The following is a 16,797-nucleotide window of genomic DNA, read 5'->3' as shown; positions in this document are numbered from 1 at the left end:
GCCTTGGGGCTCCCTACCCACACACCCCCCCCCACCCCAGTCCCGAGCCGCCGAGGCGGAGCGCCCTTTCGCGCCCGAGAGCCCGCCCCCAACTCCCGAGGCCCCAGACCCCGCCCCGCCCTGGCGACTGCGCCCGCCCTGCCCGGACCCGGTTTGTCTGGTTCTCCCCGAGAGGCTTGTTTCTCGAATTTCTCCCTTTCCCCTCTTCCCGGACCTCCGGGGCCCTCCCTCTCGGCCCGGGGCCCCCGCGGGGGGCGTCTCGACACCACGAGCCCGCCGAGTTTCGGTAGGACCCGCGCTGGGCGCGGGGGAGGGGACGGCGGGAGCGCCCCGGGCCTGGGCGGGAGCGGGGTTGGGGGTTGGGGAGGCAGGCCTCCAGCCCGCCCTCCGGACCTCTCCCGCGCTCCGGACCCCTCCCGCCGCCTCGTTCTCGGCACGCGCTGAAGAACCACTGCTTGCCGGGTCTGGGACGCGGCTTTATTGGGGTCTTCCTCCCGCATCACCTACCCCCTCTTCCGAGCCCGCCCCACTCCTCGATCCCGGAGGGGGTTAAAACAACACTGACTACTGCTCCTGGACAGGAAGTGACTGGGGCGCGGGGCGGGGAAGGGGGGCGGTTGGTGAAGCGGCTCAGGCTAGCTCCGCGACCAGATGTGCGGCTGCCGACTCCAGATGTTCTTCATCTCTGTGGGACCGCAGTCTGAGCTCCTCCCCTGCCTCGGCCTGTGCGGGGCTGGGGAGTGGATGGAGGTCACTCGGAGACAGTGAGGGGTCAGCCCCGGACAAGAGAGGAGTCTTCAGTGGGGGCTTTGGCGAATGGACCCTGCAAGCCTCCACTGAATCCTTTCCCCCACCCTTGGCGGGCGCCGGGGGCTGCTGGGGTCACTCGCAGGCCAGCTTCCCGTCGAAACTGGAGAGGGCGATGGCGAAGGCCTGCAGGGCGCACAGCGGGTACCGGTAATCTAGGGTGAAGGCGTCCTCGGCCACGCGCCCGAACTGCAGTACGATGTAGTCGGCTATAGACACAGACCGGTGGGGGGGGGGGGGCAAGATCTCCTGGGGTCCCAGTCCTGGCAGACAGTGACCTCAACTTTGGGAGAAGTCTCCCTCCTTTGCATTGGGGCCCTAATCCTCAGCTACCATCTCAATTATTCACCCTCCACCCATCCACCCCTTCTTATCTGGCCCAACCGGCCCCACCTGACGCTTGACCAGCCTTCTGACTTGACTGTAAGCCCCTGAGGGCAGGGATCCTGCCTTATCTTCTGCCACCCAGGGCTATGTGTAGGACAGGCACTTAAATATAGGAACCTGTCACGCTTCCCCCTGCCTCGAATCCTTTTCCAATGGCTCTGGCCTCATTCCTTCTTCCCATCCCCAGCCCCCAAGTCCCATCTTAGACTGCCAGGCTCTCTCCCTTCACTAGCCCCCCGAGTCCCTACCTTATCAAGTGGCTCCACTCAGCCCCATCCCCTCTCTGGTCCAGGTTCCCAGCCCCAGTCCCAAACACCTCCCCCAGCATCCATAGGGACAGGAAGTTGCTAAAAATACCCCTGATCTCGGCAGACCAGGCTCCACCAGAAATGTGATCTGGAGAGCAGTTTTCCAAGGCCTTGGGACAGGTGACACTGGGGACACATCCCTAGGATGGAGTGGGGGATGGAGAAGTTGCTCAGTGTCAGCCAATCCTGGGAACCCGGAGTCCCTTGGAAGGTATCTTTCCATCCCAAACTTCCTCACCCTAGTGGGAACCTCTCCCCCGGGGCCAATTAACAGGGACATTTTTACTTAATTGTGTTCTGGGCATATCTTGTTTCCCTAACTCCTTGAGGGCAGGCCTTTGACCTTACTTGAGAGAGGACAATAGAGCAGGCATTGAGAGATGCTTGATTAATATTCCCTAGCCCTGCAAGGCGGCCATCTTGAAGGGGTTGGGAGCTGGGGCCCTGGAGCCAGACCACCTGGGTTCTTGTGCCAACTCTACCTCTTACAGCTGTACTACCTTGGGCAATTTACTTAACCTCTCTATGCCTCAATTTTCTCATCTGCCAAGTAGGGACAATAATAATACCTTCCTCAGGTTTTGGAGGGGCAGGGTTGTTGCAAAGATTTAATGATTCAGTATCTGTAAAGTTCAGAGAATAGTGCCTAGCACCTAGAAAGCCCTGCGTGTCTGTGAAATAAATTTTGATGGCCAGTGGGACCTCCTGGAGCCGCTGAGAGACTTTGGGGAAGGCGCCGCCCTCTCTGAGCCTCAGCAGCCTCTTTGACCACGTAGAGGTTGGGCTATCAGTGGTTCTCAAGCTCCAGCAGATTAACTCTCCCTTCAACACAGTCTTACCCAGATATCCCAGTATCTACCCCTGGCTCTGGTCAGTGCTAGAAAGAAGGCCTGGGACAGTAACCCCCGAGACACCTGCTTGGAATACCTGAGGGTCCTGGGAACAAGCTGTCAGTGCCCCTGCAGGAGGGAGTGACTTTCCTGGATGTTCTGGCTCCAGTGAGAAAGGACAGCTTTGTGTGTGTGTGTGTGTGTGTGTGTGTGTGTGTGTGTGTGTGAAAAGAGAGAGAGAGAGGTGGTGGGGAAAGGCCTGAGGGAGGGTCAGGGTCCTGGAGGTGGTGGGGAACAGCTCGGCTTGGGCCCTCAAATACTCACGGTCATCGGCGTGGACTATTTGGAAGTTCTTGACTGAAGCTTGTGTGACTCGACCTTGGAAGTTGAGGGTGTAGGAGCCGCTGTCTTCGTTCCAAACAGGTGGCTTGTTGTGCAGCTCGATGAGGCTCTCCAGTGTTTTGTTCTGCCAGCGCACCAGCAACCCATCGCTGGCCTGGGGTGCCAAAGGGGAGTGTTAGGGAGGGGACAGTTAGGGGTGGCTGAGATATCTCAGGACCGAGGGGAAGGGGCCTGGGGACCTGTGCATGCCTTTGCGTGTGTGTGCTAGTGTGCAGCCTGGACACGGACATCCATTCGGGGCATCCTTGACCAAGGACCAAGCAGCTTGGTCTCTGTGGTATCCTTGTGGGCAGGGTGGACCTCTGTGAGAATGGGTCTCGCCATGGGACGCCAAAGTGGAGGGTTGGGAAGTAGCATCTGGCACACAGTAGGTGCTCTGTGCCCTTGGCACCCAAGGGGTCCTCGGAACAGCCACATGCTGGCACCTGATCATAAGGATGCACTAGACATGCTGTGATCGACACGGAGCTCGCAGTTGTGTTTGGGGAGACAGACAGGTAAACAGTGGTTAAAATAAGATGTCCCAGAAGAGAGTTTCTCAGAGGAAGGAGTGATGCCTATGTGATAGCGCTCTTGAGATACTTCTTTCCTGAGTTCCCTTGGCACTGGTCACATTCGTGGCTTAGAGTGAGTCTGCACAAGATCATGTCCTCCGAGAAGCCTCCCTGATCCCATGTCTGATTTAGACGTCTTAGCTCGGAGTCTCCCTCCATGACACCTGCTCTTACTGTTTCTCCCACTACACTGTAATGGGCAGAATTAGACACTTAAAGGACAGCTATTGTATTTTATTGACTGCTCTGTGCCTCAGTTTCCTTCACAACAGGGTCTTGTGAGGATTAAAGCAGTTTATAGTGCATGGCGTGTTATTCAGATCAGTTCCTGGCCCAGCGTACATGCTCAATAAATGTCGGATTGTTCTGATGGTTCCTGTTTGCTGATTTTGGATCTTCAGTGCCTGGCTTTAATGAACGACCGTAGAATGAATGGACGGTGAAATGATGAAGAGTTACCCGGAGCAGCCCTGGGGAGTTCTCACCAAGCCCAGACACACTCGGGAGGCCCTGCCTCTGGAGCATTTACGTGTTTAGTCTGGGCCTGGAAGGAGCAGCTGTGCGACCCGCGGCTCCTCGAGTCTAACAGCCTTCCGTGCCTCGAGCCCCGCGGGTTGGCCAGGCCTCTGATTATGGTGTGACTTGCCAGCATGGAAGGATGTGTGATCAGCTGACGGGTGTTATTTTTCCTTGTAAATGAGTAAAGTGACATCACTGAGGGTATGGAGCACACCAGTCATCCTGTCTGTGCAGTCCCAGGCTCACTGACCTGTGGTGCGAGCGACTGACACTGAAGGAGGCCACCTCTCCCCGGCGCATCTCTCCGTCTTACCCTAGACCTCACACACACACACACAAGCAACGTTTGCTTTTTAAAATAGAAGGCAAATCAAGTCACTCCCGAGAACCCTGCTGTGGCTTCCTGTTTCTCTGAGTACAAACCAGTTATACAGGCCCTATCTGAGACTCAACTCACCTCTTACGGCAAACCCACCGGGCATCATCCTGCCTCAGGGCATTTGCACTGGCTCTTCCCTCTGCCTGGATGCTCTTTCCCTAGATATCTGTAGGCTTGCTCCCTCACCTCCTTCATGTCTTTGCTTAAACGTCACCTTCTCAATGAGGCCCACTCCGACTTTTTCTTTCTTCCATACCACTTGTCACTTTCTAACATTCTACACAATTTACTTATTTGTCACAATTGTCTACAGTCCGTCTCCTCCGCTGGAATGTCAGCTTCAGGAGGGCAGATCTTTTTTACTCACTGATGTCTTCCAGTTGCCTAGAATAATACTCAGCACTCATACGCTGAATGTGTATAGTAAAATATACACAATATACAATTCATTCAGTGAATGAATATATGAATGGATGATTTGGCGTACACTGGGGAAAAAAAAAAAACACCTCATTGTATTGGTTTCAAGTGAATTCAATTACAAAACCCCCTGATTCATCCCATGAGTTTCCAGAATGAATTTGTGACACAGGATGATGAATGTGCCCAGGAAGTTGGGTATGGGCAACCTGAGCCCCTGTCCCTCAGCTCCCCAGGAGTGGGTCATGAATGGATCACATGGGAACAGGACCCTCAGGGGGAGGCGTCAGGGAGGTGCTGGGCTCACATTTCGCGGCCGGATGGGGACCCTCTCGTTGTCCATATTCATGCCAGGAATGATGACCGTCATGCGCCGGGGACCCCGGAAGCCCAGCACGTTGGTTTCCTGGGAGGGAGATACCTGTTAGGCCGGTCCCTGCGAAGGGGAGGGTCCTGTCGTGGGTGGGGGGGCTGGGGGGGGTGTTCTCACATAGATCACAGCTGCCAGTTCCTGCCGAAGGCTCCCCACGTTAGTGCTGCCTCCTCCACGGTGCGGGTTCTGCCCGTTGTCAAAGACGGTAAAGCGGTTGCCCAGGAGATTGGACCTGCAAGCAGGGTAGAGCTGGGGGCAAGGCTGGGGGCATTCCACAGCCCTGCTCCAAGACCCTTCCTCATAGCCAGGCAGTTTGGAGAGCTTCCTATGTCAAGGGTGTGGGTGTCTTAGGGCAGAACAAGTCTTGTCCCCTGCCCCAGGCACCCTTCATGAGGTCTTTTAGAGGCTGGATCTGGAAGGACACTAGGCAACCTTCAGATCTCAGCTCTACCTCTTACTGACCCTAGGCAGGCTGAACTCTCTGAGCCTCAACATCCCCCTCTGTAAAGTGGGCCTAATAACAGTATTTACCACTTGGTCAATAAGGGGACTACATGGATTCATATTTGGAAGTTAGAACAATGCCTGACCCATAGATAGGCCTTACATAAGTGTTTCTTAAATACATAAATATAAGAAATAAGGCCTGACTCGGGGGTCCCCCTTCCCCTTACCTCTCAGATGCGCAGTGAGGATTAGATGAGATATATGGGGAGACACAGCACGGGGGAGATGCTCGATATTTGTCTATTCATTCACTTAGTAAATGTTTTATTGAGTCGCTATTATGTACCAGGTGCTGGGAATTCAACCATGAATGAGACAGGCATGGTCCCTGTCCTCAGGGACCCTTATGACCTATGTCAAGTGAGGTCCCTGGTCCAGCAGCACGGGCATCACCTGGGGGCTTGTTAGAAATGAAGACCCTTGCCCCACACCCAGACCCACTGGGCCATTTTGACAACGCTTCCAAGTGATCTGTGCACATTCAAGTGTGGGAAGCCCTGGGGCAGGGGACATTTCTAGAGCGCCCGATGTGGTGGACACTGCCAGGCAGAGGGAGACGGAAGTGACTCGCCATGGTCTCTTGCGGCCCTGGGCCTCCCAGCCCCACCTCAGCTTCCCAATGAAATTCTCCCCTCCTCGGGACAGATTGGTGGGGTCGCTGGAGATGAGGTAATTGGCCGTCTTGCTACGTTTCCGCTTCCTGCCGGCCAGGAGGAACACCTGGGGAGAGGGGGAGACGGGTGAAGGAAGGAGGTGAGTGGGGGGAAAGGGAAGGCCTGTTGGCTTTGGACTCCGCCCGCCCCCCACCCCCACCCCCCAGTTTGGCTCTAGCTCTCCCCTTCCAGCCTGGATCCTGGCACCCGCACTCTCTCTCGCCTGCTGCCTCCCCGCTACCCACCTTCTTCTCTGTGTCCAGGTGCAGGAAGTAGGAGGGATACAAGCCCCGATCCATGCCTTTCTTGTCCCGGGTCAGCCTGCAGCGCACTGTCCGGTGCTGAGGGGCAGGCCGGAGCACAAACTCCTGGGGTTCATCCACTTCTATGGGTGGGGATGGGGCTCTCTCCTCCTTCTGAGTCGGGGCAGAGCGTGTATCAGCCCTGGAGCCCTGGCTCCCCTGCCCTCAGCAGATCCCCAGTGCCGGGACACAGGGCAGGCAGGACAACTCACCGCTTTCTGTGTGGGAAGAGAACGGACAGGCCAGCTACAGTGGGCTGGGCCCCTCGCCTCCCCCGCAGCGCAGCCGGCCCATGCTAGGCAGCTCCGTGGAGCTCGGTGCTTTATTATTATTTTGCTTCGCTTTGTGGTTAAGAGCCTGGGATCTGGAGCCAGACAGCTTGGGTTCAAATCCTGGTTCCACCGCTAACTCTGTCACGTTTAACTTGAACCACCCTGTGACTCCGTTTTCTCCTCTGAGCAATGCAGAGGTTGGGGCTGGATTCCCCGGGAGAGACCTTACTTAATTTATATATTTAACAAACACTCATAAAGTCTACCAGTGTGCCGGGCATAGCTCTAAGTATCTTCCAAATACTAACTAATTTAATTCTCTCAGGTAACTACCGAAGTAATTGTCCAATTTTACTGAAGAAGTTGAGGCTCAGAGAGGTTAAGCAACTTGCCCGAGTTCACACAGCTAGTAAGAGGTGGAACTGGGCTTAAAATGGTGCCAGAGCCAGAGCCTTAGAAAGACCTTCCTTCGTGTGGACACTGTGTCAACAGGTGAACTGAGGTGGGGCCAAAGGTATGAACTGCTGTGTTAAAGAAGTATTAGCTACTGCTATTATTACCGTGTATGGTAAATACCAATGACTGTAGTAGCCAGCCTCTTAGATGAGCCCCAGTGATCCCTGCCTCCTGGTGTTTACACCTGGTGTGGTCTCCTTCCACATCGTATCAGAGTTTGGTCTTTTTGACCAATGGAATAGAGCCCAAGTGATGGGGGGAGGGGTCACTTCTCAGGCCAGGTCATAAGAGATATTGTGGCTTCTCCTTGCTGTCTCCCTTGGGCCACTCTTGAGCCCTGGGGGAAGTAGGCTGCCATGTCATTAGACCACTCAAGCCGCCCTATGGAGAGGGCTCCAGCCAAGAACCATGACAGTGAACCATTCTAGAAGTGAATCCTGTATTTCCAACCAAGCTTTCCAAGTGACCGCAGACCCAGCTGACGTCTTGACTGCATTCTCGGAACAGACCCGGAGCCAGAAGTACCTTGCTAGGCCCCTCCTAGATTCCTGACTCGTAGAAACTAAGAAAAGAAATGTTTGTTGTTTTAAGGCACTACGTTTTGGGGGTAGTTTGTCAGACTGCGATACCGAGGTAAGACAATGAATGAATAAATAAGCTTATCTTGCTCATGGAAAAACTCCGAATCACCGTTCGGTTGCATTCCACACTAGGTGGCCTAGGCCTGACCTGGTGACTGCCCCTTTGGATCTGGTACCCTCTGCCCTCACATGTTCTATCCCTCCTAAGAGGGGGAGCCAAGATCGTAACCCCAACTTTCCCACTAGGGAAGAGAGGGGACTGCCAGCCTGGGTGTATGCTATATGAGAGCTACAAAGAATCCCTGATACGCTGCGGTTGGCCATTTTTGCCGAGGGCAGGTTTGGACTGCATGTGAGGTGAGGCTGGTGTCGGCGAGCAGGCCCTTAGCCTGCGGGCAAGGGAGCATCTCTTCTCCACTCCGGGCTGCTCCAGAAGAAACTTGGGAAACGCAAGACTATGTTTGGAATGTGATGTGGAGAAAGCCAGAGCTTATTCAAACATTTCCACGGCTGTAAATTTCTAGGGCCTACTGTATTGAAGGTGGCACTGCGGTTACATTCCGCGTGGGAGATAAGAAACTGGCCTTGAGTTTATATATCGGTATTTGGTGATGTTGGCTAATGTGAGTCAGTCCCCCCAAGACCTGACCACTCCTGAACAAACTAATAAACCCACATGGCTTAGACCCCGGCTCTGCCCTCAGGGTGATCTCTTCACTTGTGGAAACCAATTTCCCAGCAAGACTTTCATCACTTTCTCTCTCCAGTTAGGCCCCCTCTCCTGCTCACCCCAGCTTGTGCATGTTGGTGCCTGAGTCCTAGTTGTGAGGAAGAGCAATATTCAAAATAGTTAACAGCCTGTTCTGCCCCTGGAGACTGCCTGGTCTGTCCGAATGGACCCCGGTGGGCCTGGAGGAGGGTTCTGGAGGCACCTGTCTGCCAGTGTTAACTCTTCAGCTGCCGGAAGGTTGGGCCATCCCAGATTCGGTAGCAGAAAGCACTTGGGGCCCCAGACCAGTAGCGTGAAAATATTTTAACAACGCACACCGTCAGTGAGCACACTCTGCCCGCGTGTTCTCCCTCTCTGGTACAGAAGATGGGTGTCTCTTCGCGTGGCGGCTTTGTGAGCATCTCTGGCTGGGGCTGCTGGTCAGGCCGCAGAGGGGAGGGCTTGGAGCCCAGATAACATCAGGCCCGCAGGGGGCCAATCCCGGCCCTAATGACCCCTCTAGTGACCCCTCAACCGCCTTCTCTGTTCTCACAAGCCTGGTGCCCTTTGTCCTCCTATCCTGTCATCAGAGAGGGAGCCAAGATTCTAACCCCCGGGCCCCCTCTCCCCACGAGGTTCCATACTCTAGTCGCCCAAGCCCAGGCCCCTGCCCCGCTCCCTGAAGGGGCCTCGTCCCCCTTCCCCTCCGGATCCCAACCTTTTTGCCTTTTCCTTTCGCTTTGCCCTTCTGGTTGCTGTTCTTCGTCCCCACGGCTGCCACTTCCTCCTCCTCCTGGTCCTCCTTCCTCTGCTCTTCTGGGCCTTTGGAAGTGCCTGGCACGGAGGGGGTACAAGCCTGTGAATCCCTGACCCTGTGGAGCACTTCGAACACCCATGTCTTACTTGGACCCTCCCCACAACCACGGGAGAGTACTCCCATATTACTATGTTCAGAGACTCAGAAAGGCTCACGTACCTGCCTGAGGCCACACAGCTATTTAAGTGGGGAGCAAGATGCCCCTCAAGCCTTCTGACTCCAGAGCTCTCTCCTCACCCTACCCAGCACTCGGGTTCCCCACCCCCCAGGACGGCTTCTAGACGTCATGGCACCAGAGGCCACAGCCACCCACCTTTCTTCTTCGGAGTTTTCTCAGCTGGCGCTTCTTCCCCAACCAGAAACATGGCCGCTGGAGTCTTCTTTCTCACCCTGGCCGGGCTCCCTGAGGGGTCCTTGTCAGCCTCCCCAGACCCTGTGTGGGTGGATGTGCAGGAGTCACACGCCACCACACCCAGAGTCCCCTGTTCCTCCAGAGACCAGTCTCACCTTCCTTCTTCGTCTTTCTCATCTTGGGCCCCTCCCCTGCTGGCGCCTCCTTCTTCTTAATGCGCAGAGGTTTGGCTGGGGCGACAGGGCTTCCCGAGTCCCCTGGAAATGGAGGTAGGGGTTAGACAGAGAAGAGCCTGTTGGGGCTGAAGGCCACTTTCCAACCCACTCATCATTTCTTCAGTCCCCAGGGAGGCTGAAGACCTGACAAGGGCCCAGAGTCTGTCTTCTGCTCGTTGCGTTTTATTTTATTTTATTTTATTTTTAAGATTTTATTTATTTATTTGAGAGAGAGAGAGAATGAGAGAGAGAGAGAGAGAGAGAGAGAGAGCACATGAGATGGGGGAGGGTCAGAAGGAGAAGCAGATTCCCCAAAGAGCAGGGAGCCCGATGCGGGACTCCAGGATCATGACCTGAGCTGAAGGCAGTCAGTCAGTCAACTGCGCCACCCAGGTGCCCTGCTTGTTGCATTTTAATCCTGAGTCCATAAAGGGCTGGACAAACACCAGCAGCTTAATAGGCATTACAGAATGAATGAATGAATGATTGAATAAATGAATGCCGGGACTTCTAACTGAGCCTCTAATTCCTAGCTCCCACCCCATCTCCCCAGAAAACCTCCTCTGGCAGGTGCTACAGACAGCGTTCTCTCCCTCCCACAGAGGCCCAGGGTCCTAGCTACCTGTCCCCATTTAGACCAGCCTGCAGTACCTGTAGGGCGAGGTGCCCAGGGCAGAGAGCCATGATAGCATTTATGTCATTGACTGATTTTTACCGTAATGGCTTTGATACTTTTATGAAAATTATAACAATAATACATATTGAGTAAAAAACAAAAAAAACAAAAACACTAAAAACTCACTAAACTAAAATCCTCTGTCCTACCTGGCTCACAGAGCTCCCTGGACAGGCAGTGGTGGGGATGGTGGGGGGCGGGGGCAGCACATATTGATCTATGTACTTAAGGACCGTCAAGGGGAAGACACCAGAGAAAGACACCCTTGCGTCCAGGCACTGGTAACCTTCTGATGGCTCAGCTCTCGCCGATCACTGAGGCCTCCCAGCCCCTGAAGGACAGGGCTAGTTTTCCGAGTCTGTGTGGTCCCTCTGTACCTTCAACACTCACCCTTCTGAACCTGGGCCTTAGCCTTCCTCTCCTTGACCCCGGCAGAAGTCTTCTCTTTAGGAACCTTCTTGGGTGGCAGAGGGATTTTCTCTTTGTTTGCCTCTGCCTCTTCTTCCTCTTCGTGGTCCTCCTTGGATTCCTCTTCATCCTCTGTAGGGAGAAGCTCCTCATAAGGGGGGGGGCCAGCGTGGGCCCCGTTATCTGGAAGCCTGGTCCCCCCAGATTGCTGAGAAGTGGTAAATGAGGGGGGCTAGGAGGCTCCCCTTCTGGAACAGGAACAGGAACGAGAGGAGAAACACAGTTCTGGCACCTTCCTCAAACCCTGGAGGTGATTCCAAGGTGTTCGGGGGAGTGAGCTGGGGTTGGGGGAATGCGAGGGGCTTGGCAATCCTGTTCTGGGGGAAATGCCCTTCTCTGTAGGGCCCTCCCCCCCGCCCCGGGACCCTTACCTCCTCACACACTCCTGCCTGTCTTGCAGTCCCTCCACCCCTCATCACCGCACCTGCACTGTTTCTCCCCCTCAGCTTCTTCTTCTTTTTTTTTTTTTTAAGATTTTTTTATTTATTTGACACAGAAAGACACAGCGAGAGAGGGAACACAAGCAGGTGGAGCAGGAGAGGGAGAAGCAGGCTTCCCGCGGAGCAGGGAGCCCGATGCGAGGCCCGATGCGGGGCCCGATGCGGGGCCCGATCCCAGGATCCCGGGATCATGACCTGAGCCGAAGGCAGACGCTTAACGACTGAGCCACCCAGGCGCCCCTCTCCCCCTCCGCATCTTCCTGGCCTTGTCGGTTTCTGACCTCCAGCCAGACCCATCTGGGCTACCTCTGGCCCCTAGCTGTAGTTGAAGGCAAAACTCTTAACCGCTCCGTGCCTCAGTTTCCCCATCCGGAAAACGGAGTAAAGAACAAGAGAATAAAGTGGGTTGTTTTGGTTCAAAGAGAAGGCCGGAGAAAGAGAGGCTCTTTTCCCGAGTTTTCCGTCTCCCTGTCGCGGTTCCCGTGCGGGCCCTTCGCGCCTTCTCTCCAGCGCCCCCCTCCCGCCCCCTCCCCCCCCGTCCCCTCCCCCCCCCCCTCCCCCCCCCCCCCGTCCAGCTCCGGCCCCGTCTCACCGTCCACTGCGTCCGGGGCTCGCGCTACCAGGAAGGTTTCCCGCGGGTCGCGCTTGGCCTCAGGGTCCCTGAGGAACTTGGCGTAGACCGTGTGCGGCGGCCGGGCCTCCGGCGGCTTCGAAGCCGGCTCCTCCCGCGGCTTCCCCCTCCGCCCGGCTGAGCCGAGAGGCTGGGGTCAGGCAGGGCCCGACCCCCCGCTCCGACGGCGCCTGAGCCCCGGACGCTGCCCCTCTCGGGCTCCTTTCCGTGGGGGTCTCCCCTGGGCGCTCTTGCCACCTCCGACACCCCTCCCCTGGCTTTCATCCATCCCTCCCAGCCCCCAGCCCGTTCTAGCCCGGCCCGCTCCCACCCCTCCAGTTCCCCGCCCCTCGCTGTCCCCACCCCCAGGACTCCAGGATTCAGCCGCACCCCTCCCGGGCCCCTCACCCTGGGGGGCGCCCCCGGGCTCGGCCACCCGCCCGCCGCCAGGTCTCCGGGGCTTGGATCCCTTAGGGCCCGGGGACTCGGGAGCCTCCGTCTTCTTCTTCAACTTGTGCCCCTTGGCGGGTCGCTGCGGAGTGGGGGTCAAGAGTAGGGAGAGGAAGGAAAGGGGGGCTCGGAGGGCTGCCCATGACCCTCTAATCCCTTGAGCCGCCAGAAATAACCGCGGATTATCGGGAGGGGAACAGCAGCCTTCTTCTTGGGGTGGGAACGGTGACCCCTCCCATGCATCATGGCCACGTCCAAGGCCCCAAAGTCCCAATTCCTCCCGCGGACATCCCATGCCCCGAAACACCCTTTTCCTCAAAAGAAAAAAAAAAAGCAAAACTACAAGGAAGCAACCCCCCAGACAATGCCGAGGGGGGCGCGTCCCACTCTCAGATCCCCTTCCCTGCGTGGGTTTACACGCAATGGGGGGGGTTCTCCCTGCCTCTTTCCAAGCAGGGGTGACATACCTGCTTGGGGCGCTGCTGGACCTCGGGGCTCTGGCCTTCCTCTTCATGTCCGCTGAGGGTAGCAGAGCAATCAGTCTGTCTTCCTCCCCTTTTCTGCCCCTCCCCAACCCCTCCACCTGGGACCCCCCAGGGCTCAGGAAGGTTGAGGTGAGGTGGTGGGGGGGGCGCTTCCGGACCTGTCCGAGGCCCACACCTCTCGGAGGGTGTCGTCCTGCAGCGGCATGGTGCATTCGCCTATCCGCACCCCCTTCTCTGGCCACCCTGCAGCTCTAGGAGTCTCCCTGCCCTCCCCGGCTAATCCAGGCTCAACTTCACCCCACCTCCCGCTGGCTCAAGAGGGTGGCAGCACTGTGGGAGGTGCTCCTCTCCTGCCCACGACACACACCCCCCCCAGGTCCAGCCCACTGAGGGAAGAGGCTGACTCCCCAGTTCTCAGACCACCAGCGGCCTGAAGGACCCATCACTGTGCCAGCCCCACCCTCCCCCACCCAGCTTCCGGTCCGAGGTGCCAATTTGTAATTTGTCAGCGGTCAGTGGGGTGTGGGAAGAAAATATTAGATCAGATCCTGTATTTATCTTTATTTTTCATAAAAAATAAGAACTAGGGTTGACTGATATTTAGTATATATGGATTGACAGAAGCATGTGTATTATACAGTACTTTATTAAGAAACATGCCTAATTATGGGTGTACACTTAAAATTCTTTTTTTTTTTTTTTTTTTTTACTGATAGGGAACATGCTTTTTTAAAAGTTTAGAGACCAAGGATATAGTTTTGTTTTGTTTTGTTTAAATAATCTCTTAAATGCCCAAGGTGGGGCTCAAATTCATGACCCCACTCACTACCCACTCATGACCCAGAGATCAAGAGTCATGGGCTCTACCGACTGAGCCAGCCGGATGCCCCCCCCACCAAGGATATAGTGTTGATGTGATTAATATGGGAGACGTTTGGTTAAATGCTGAGGAAGCCCAGAGGAGGGGGTCTCACTCAGCTGTCCTGGAGGCTTCCTGAAAAGCCTGATCTAAAATTTAAAAGATGATGAACAGGAGTTCCACAGGCAAAAATAAAAGTGGGATGGGTTACCTAGAAAGGGAACAAGGTACAGGCCTAGAAGTTGGAAATAGCCAGGTGTGTTCAAAGGTTTAGCGCTAGGAGGCAGGCAGTCATCTTACCCATGGGTCAGCCCTGAGCCCGCGACCTGAGCTCTGTCACTTAAGGGCTGAACACCCTTGGGTGACTTACTTAGCCCCTCTGAGCCTCCGTTTCCTCATTTATAAAATGGGCTCAACCCAGTAAGGATATTGTTCAGATTCATTGAGATGAGGGGCGCCTGGGTGGCTCAGTAGGTTAAGCATCCGACTCTTGGTTTCGGCTCGGGTCGTGATCTCAGGGTCGTGAGTTCGAGCCCTGCATCCCGGCAGATTCAGCGAGATGACAGGTGGAAAAGAGCATGCAGTGGGGGGGGGGGGGGGCGTGCCTGGGTGGGTCAGTCGTTAAGCGGCTGCCTCTGGCTCAGGTCAGGATCCCAGGGTCTGGGGATCGAGCCCCGCTCCGTGGGAAGCCTGCTTCTCTCTCCCTCCCTCTCCCTCTGCTTGTGTTCCCTCCCTCGCTGTCTCTCTCTGTCAAATAAATAAATAAAATCTTAAAAAAAAAGCATGCAGTGGGCACTCAGTAATTGGTAATTAATTATGTGTCCCTTTTCACTGAACTCCCACTTCATCCCTGTCTCCTCAGCATTTACAACACCACTTGATCCCTGAGTGGGGTTCATTTTTTCAATGAGTTAATGAGCACATCTTTAATTTCACTCAATCCTCACAAGAGTCCAGTGAGATAGGCAGGGTAGAGATGGCTATCTCCATTTTGTAGACAGACAAAATGAGGCTTGGGGAGGTGACGTGAGCGCTTGGGGAGTGCTCAGGGCCAGCCAGATGGTCAGGTTGCTTGGTGTGTGAATCCAGATCTGACTCCTGTCAGAGCTTTACCCCCTAACCCTTGCATGTTTTATGCAGTCACAAGGATTAGAGATGGAGTATGAATGAAACTGTCAGGCTTTTTGTTTTTCACTTGCTTGGTCCACCTGATCCAGATTTGCCCTAATCAGTCTTCCTAAAATACCACTTCTTCAGTTGACACCTTTGCTCAAAAACATTCATTGGCTTCCTATTGCCTAAGGATCAAATTGAAATGTGCTGGGTTGGCGTTCAAGGCTCCCCCTGGTCTGCCTTTCTAACTGCAGGGCTATCCCCAGCCCTACTACTCATCCAGCCACATAGGCTTGCGTACAGCCTTTACGTTCTCTCTCCTCCATGCCTTTGCTCAAGCCTCTTCCACGAAACCTGTCCCGCCCTCAAGTCCCCATCTCCACAATTCCTCGGTCCGCATTGGCCTCTGAATGCATAGTAATAATAATAATAATAATAATAATAATAATAGCATTTATTGACCACCTACTGTATGTCAGTCTCCTTGCTCCCCTTCTCTCTCCACCCTCACAATAACGTTTATGAGGCAGACATTAGCACACTGATATCAAAGGTGGGGAAGCTCATGGCTGAGAGTTGGTCAATATTTCCAGAGCACCGACTTTGTGCCAGACAGTATACTAAGCCCTGGTCATACAGTGTGACTCTTGATCTTGGGGTCATGCGTTGGAGCCCCATGTTGGGGGTAGAGTTTACTTAATAAAAAAATACTAAAATAAGTTGAGACCTAAAGGCTTTCAGAGACTAGGAATGAGAAACTTCCAGGCATAAGGCACAGCTTATGCAAAAATTTCCAGGCAGCAAATCACTTTGCACAACGGAGCAGGGGCGCCCCTCGACCGGGCCCCAAGACCAGCCCTTTAGAGGGTTCCTGAGGATCTCAAACCCCAGGCAAATACATGACTGAGAACAGGAGGGCACCTGGGGCTCAGGGTTGATCTGACCAGGCAAACTGGAAACTGAAATATCCGCATTCTAACGGGGGGTGGGGGGTTGGGGGGGTGGCTCAGGGAATGCCTCACTTCTTGCCCCCTGTTCTCCAAACCAGAGGTGTCTGCACTGGACCGAACGTGGGCTGGGTGACGGGCCAGGTCAGAGGACACGACTTCGGAGTGTGGGCCCATGTGAACAGCAGGAGCTCTCAAGTGAAAGAAAAGATCAATTCATTTCTCAGACCTCTCCTCTCAGGTTGCATGGATGTGATAGATACTTGCATAACAAAGTGTCCATTTTAGGGATGCCTGGGTGGCTCAGTGGGTTGAGTGTCCGCCTTTGGCTCAGGTCATGATCCCTGGGTCCTGAGATCGAGTCCCACATCAGGCTCCTTGCTCCACGGGAAGCCTGCTTCTCCCTCTCCCACTCCCCCTGCTTGTGTTCCCCCTCTCACTGTGTCTCTCTCTGTCAAATAAATAAATAAAATCTTTAAAAATAAAATAAAAAAGATTTCTCTTTTTAAGTTAATTTTATTTAAAACAATTTTTTTATTCATTTATTTTAGAGAGAGAGAGAGAGAGAGCAAACAGAGGGAGGGGCAAAGGGAGGGAGGGACAGAATCTCAAGCAGACTCCATGCTGAGTGGGGAGCCTGACACGGGGCTTGATCTCATGACCCTGCGATCATGACCTGATCTGAAATCCAGAGTCTGGCGCTTAACCAACTGAGCTACCTAGGTGCCCCTAAAAAGGTGTTTTTTTGTTTTTTGTTTTTTACTTTTTTTATAGTTACTTTTTAGGAGAATGTATTCATATTTTGTATGCTTTGAATGCAATTATATATTTTTTAAAGATTTTATTTATTTATTTATTTGACAGAGAGAGAGAGCACAAGCAGGGGGAGTGGCAGAGGGAGAAGCA

The 16,797-nt window shown here is 54.5% G+C and overlaps 1 protein-coding gene across 1 annotated transcript; it reads right to left on the bottom strand.

Moving 5' to 3' along the window:
* Positions 1 to 161: 161 nt before the first annotated feature.
* TULP1 (TUB like protein 1) lies at positions 162 to 13,265 on the bottom strand. Its single transcript, XM_027602606.2, has 15 exons — positions 13,131 to 13,265; positions 12,955 to 13,006; positions 12,482 to 12,569; positions 12,020 to 12,175; positions 10,910 to 11,059; positions 9,784 to 9,885; positions 9,590 to 9,709; positions 9,178 to 9,293; positions 6,654 to 6,659; positions 6,385 to 6,555; positions 6,094 to 6,206; positions 5,097 to 5,211; positions 4,914 to 5,012; positions 2,657 to 2,828; positions 162 to 1,016 (listed from the first exon to the last, which is right to left on the bottom strand). The coding sequence occupies exons 1-15, from the start codon at positions 13,175 to 13,177 to the stop codon at positions 883 to 885; spliced, it is 1,641 nt and encodes a 546-aa protein (XP_027458407.1). The 5' UTR covers positions 13,178 to 13,265; the 3' UTR covers positions 162 to 882.
* Between the last annotated feature and the right edge of the window lie 3,532 nt (positions 13,266 to 16,797).

The sequence above is a fragment of the Zalophus californianus genome, chromosome 7 (genome assembly GCF_009762305.2).
Source record: "Zalophus californianus isolate mZalCal1 chromosome 7, mZalCal1.pri.v2, whole genome shotgun sequence".
Classification (NCBI taxonomy): domain Eukaryota; kingdom Metazoa; phylum Chordata; class Mammalia; order Carnivora; family Otariidae; genus Zalophus; species Zalophus californianus.
Note: the sequence above shows the minus strand (reverse complement) of the source record. Positions and strands in the feature narration are given on the sequence as shown.

Coding starts and splice junctions, on each gene's coding strand:
- TULP1 (XM_027602606.2), bottom strand. CDS start 13,177: ATGCCGCTGCAGGACGACACCCTCCGAGAGGTGTGGGCCTCGGACAG. Junction 12,570..12,954: donor TCCAGCAGCGCCCCAAGCAG/GTATGTCACCCC, acceptor CCCACTCCGCAG/CGACCCGCCAAGGGGCACAA. Junction 5,212..6,093: donor AATTTCATTGGGAAGCTGAG/GTGGGGCTGGGA, acceptor CCCTGCTTGCAG/GTCCAATCTCCTGGGCAACC.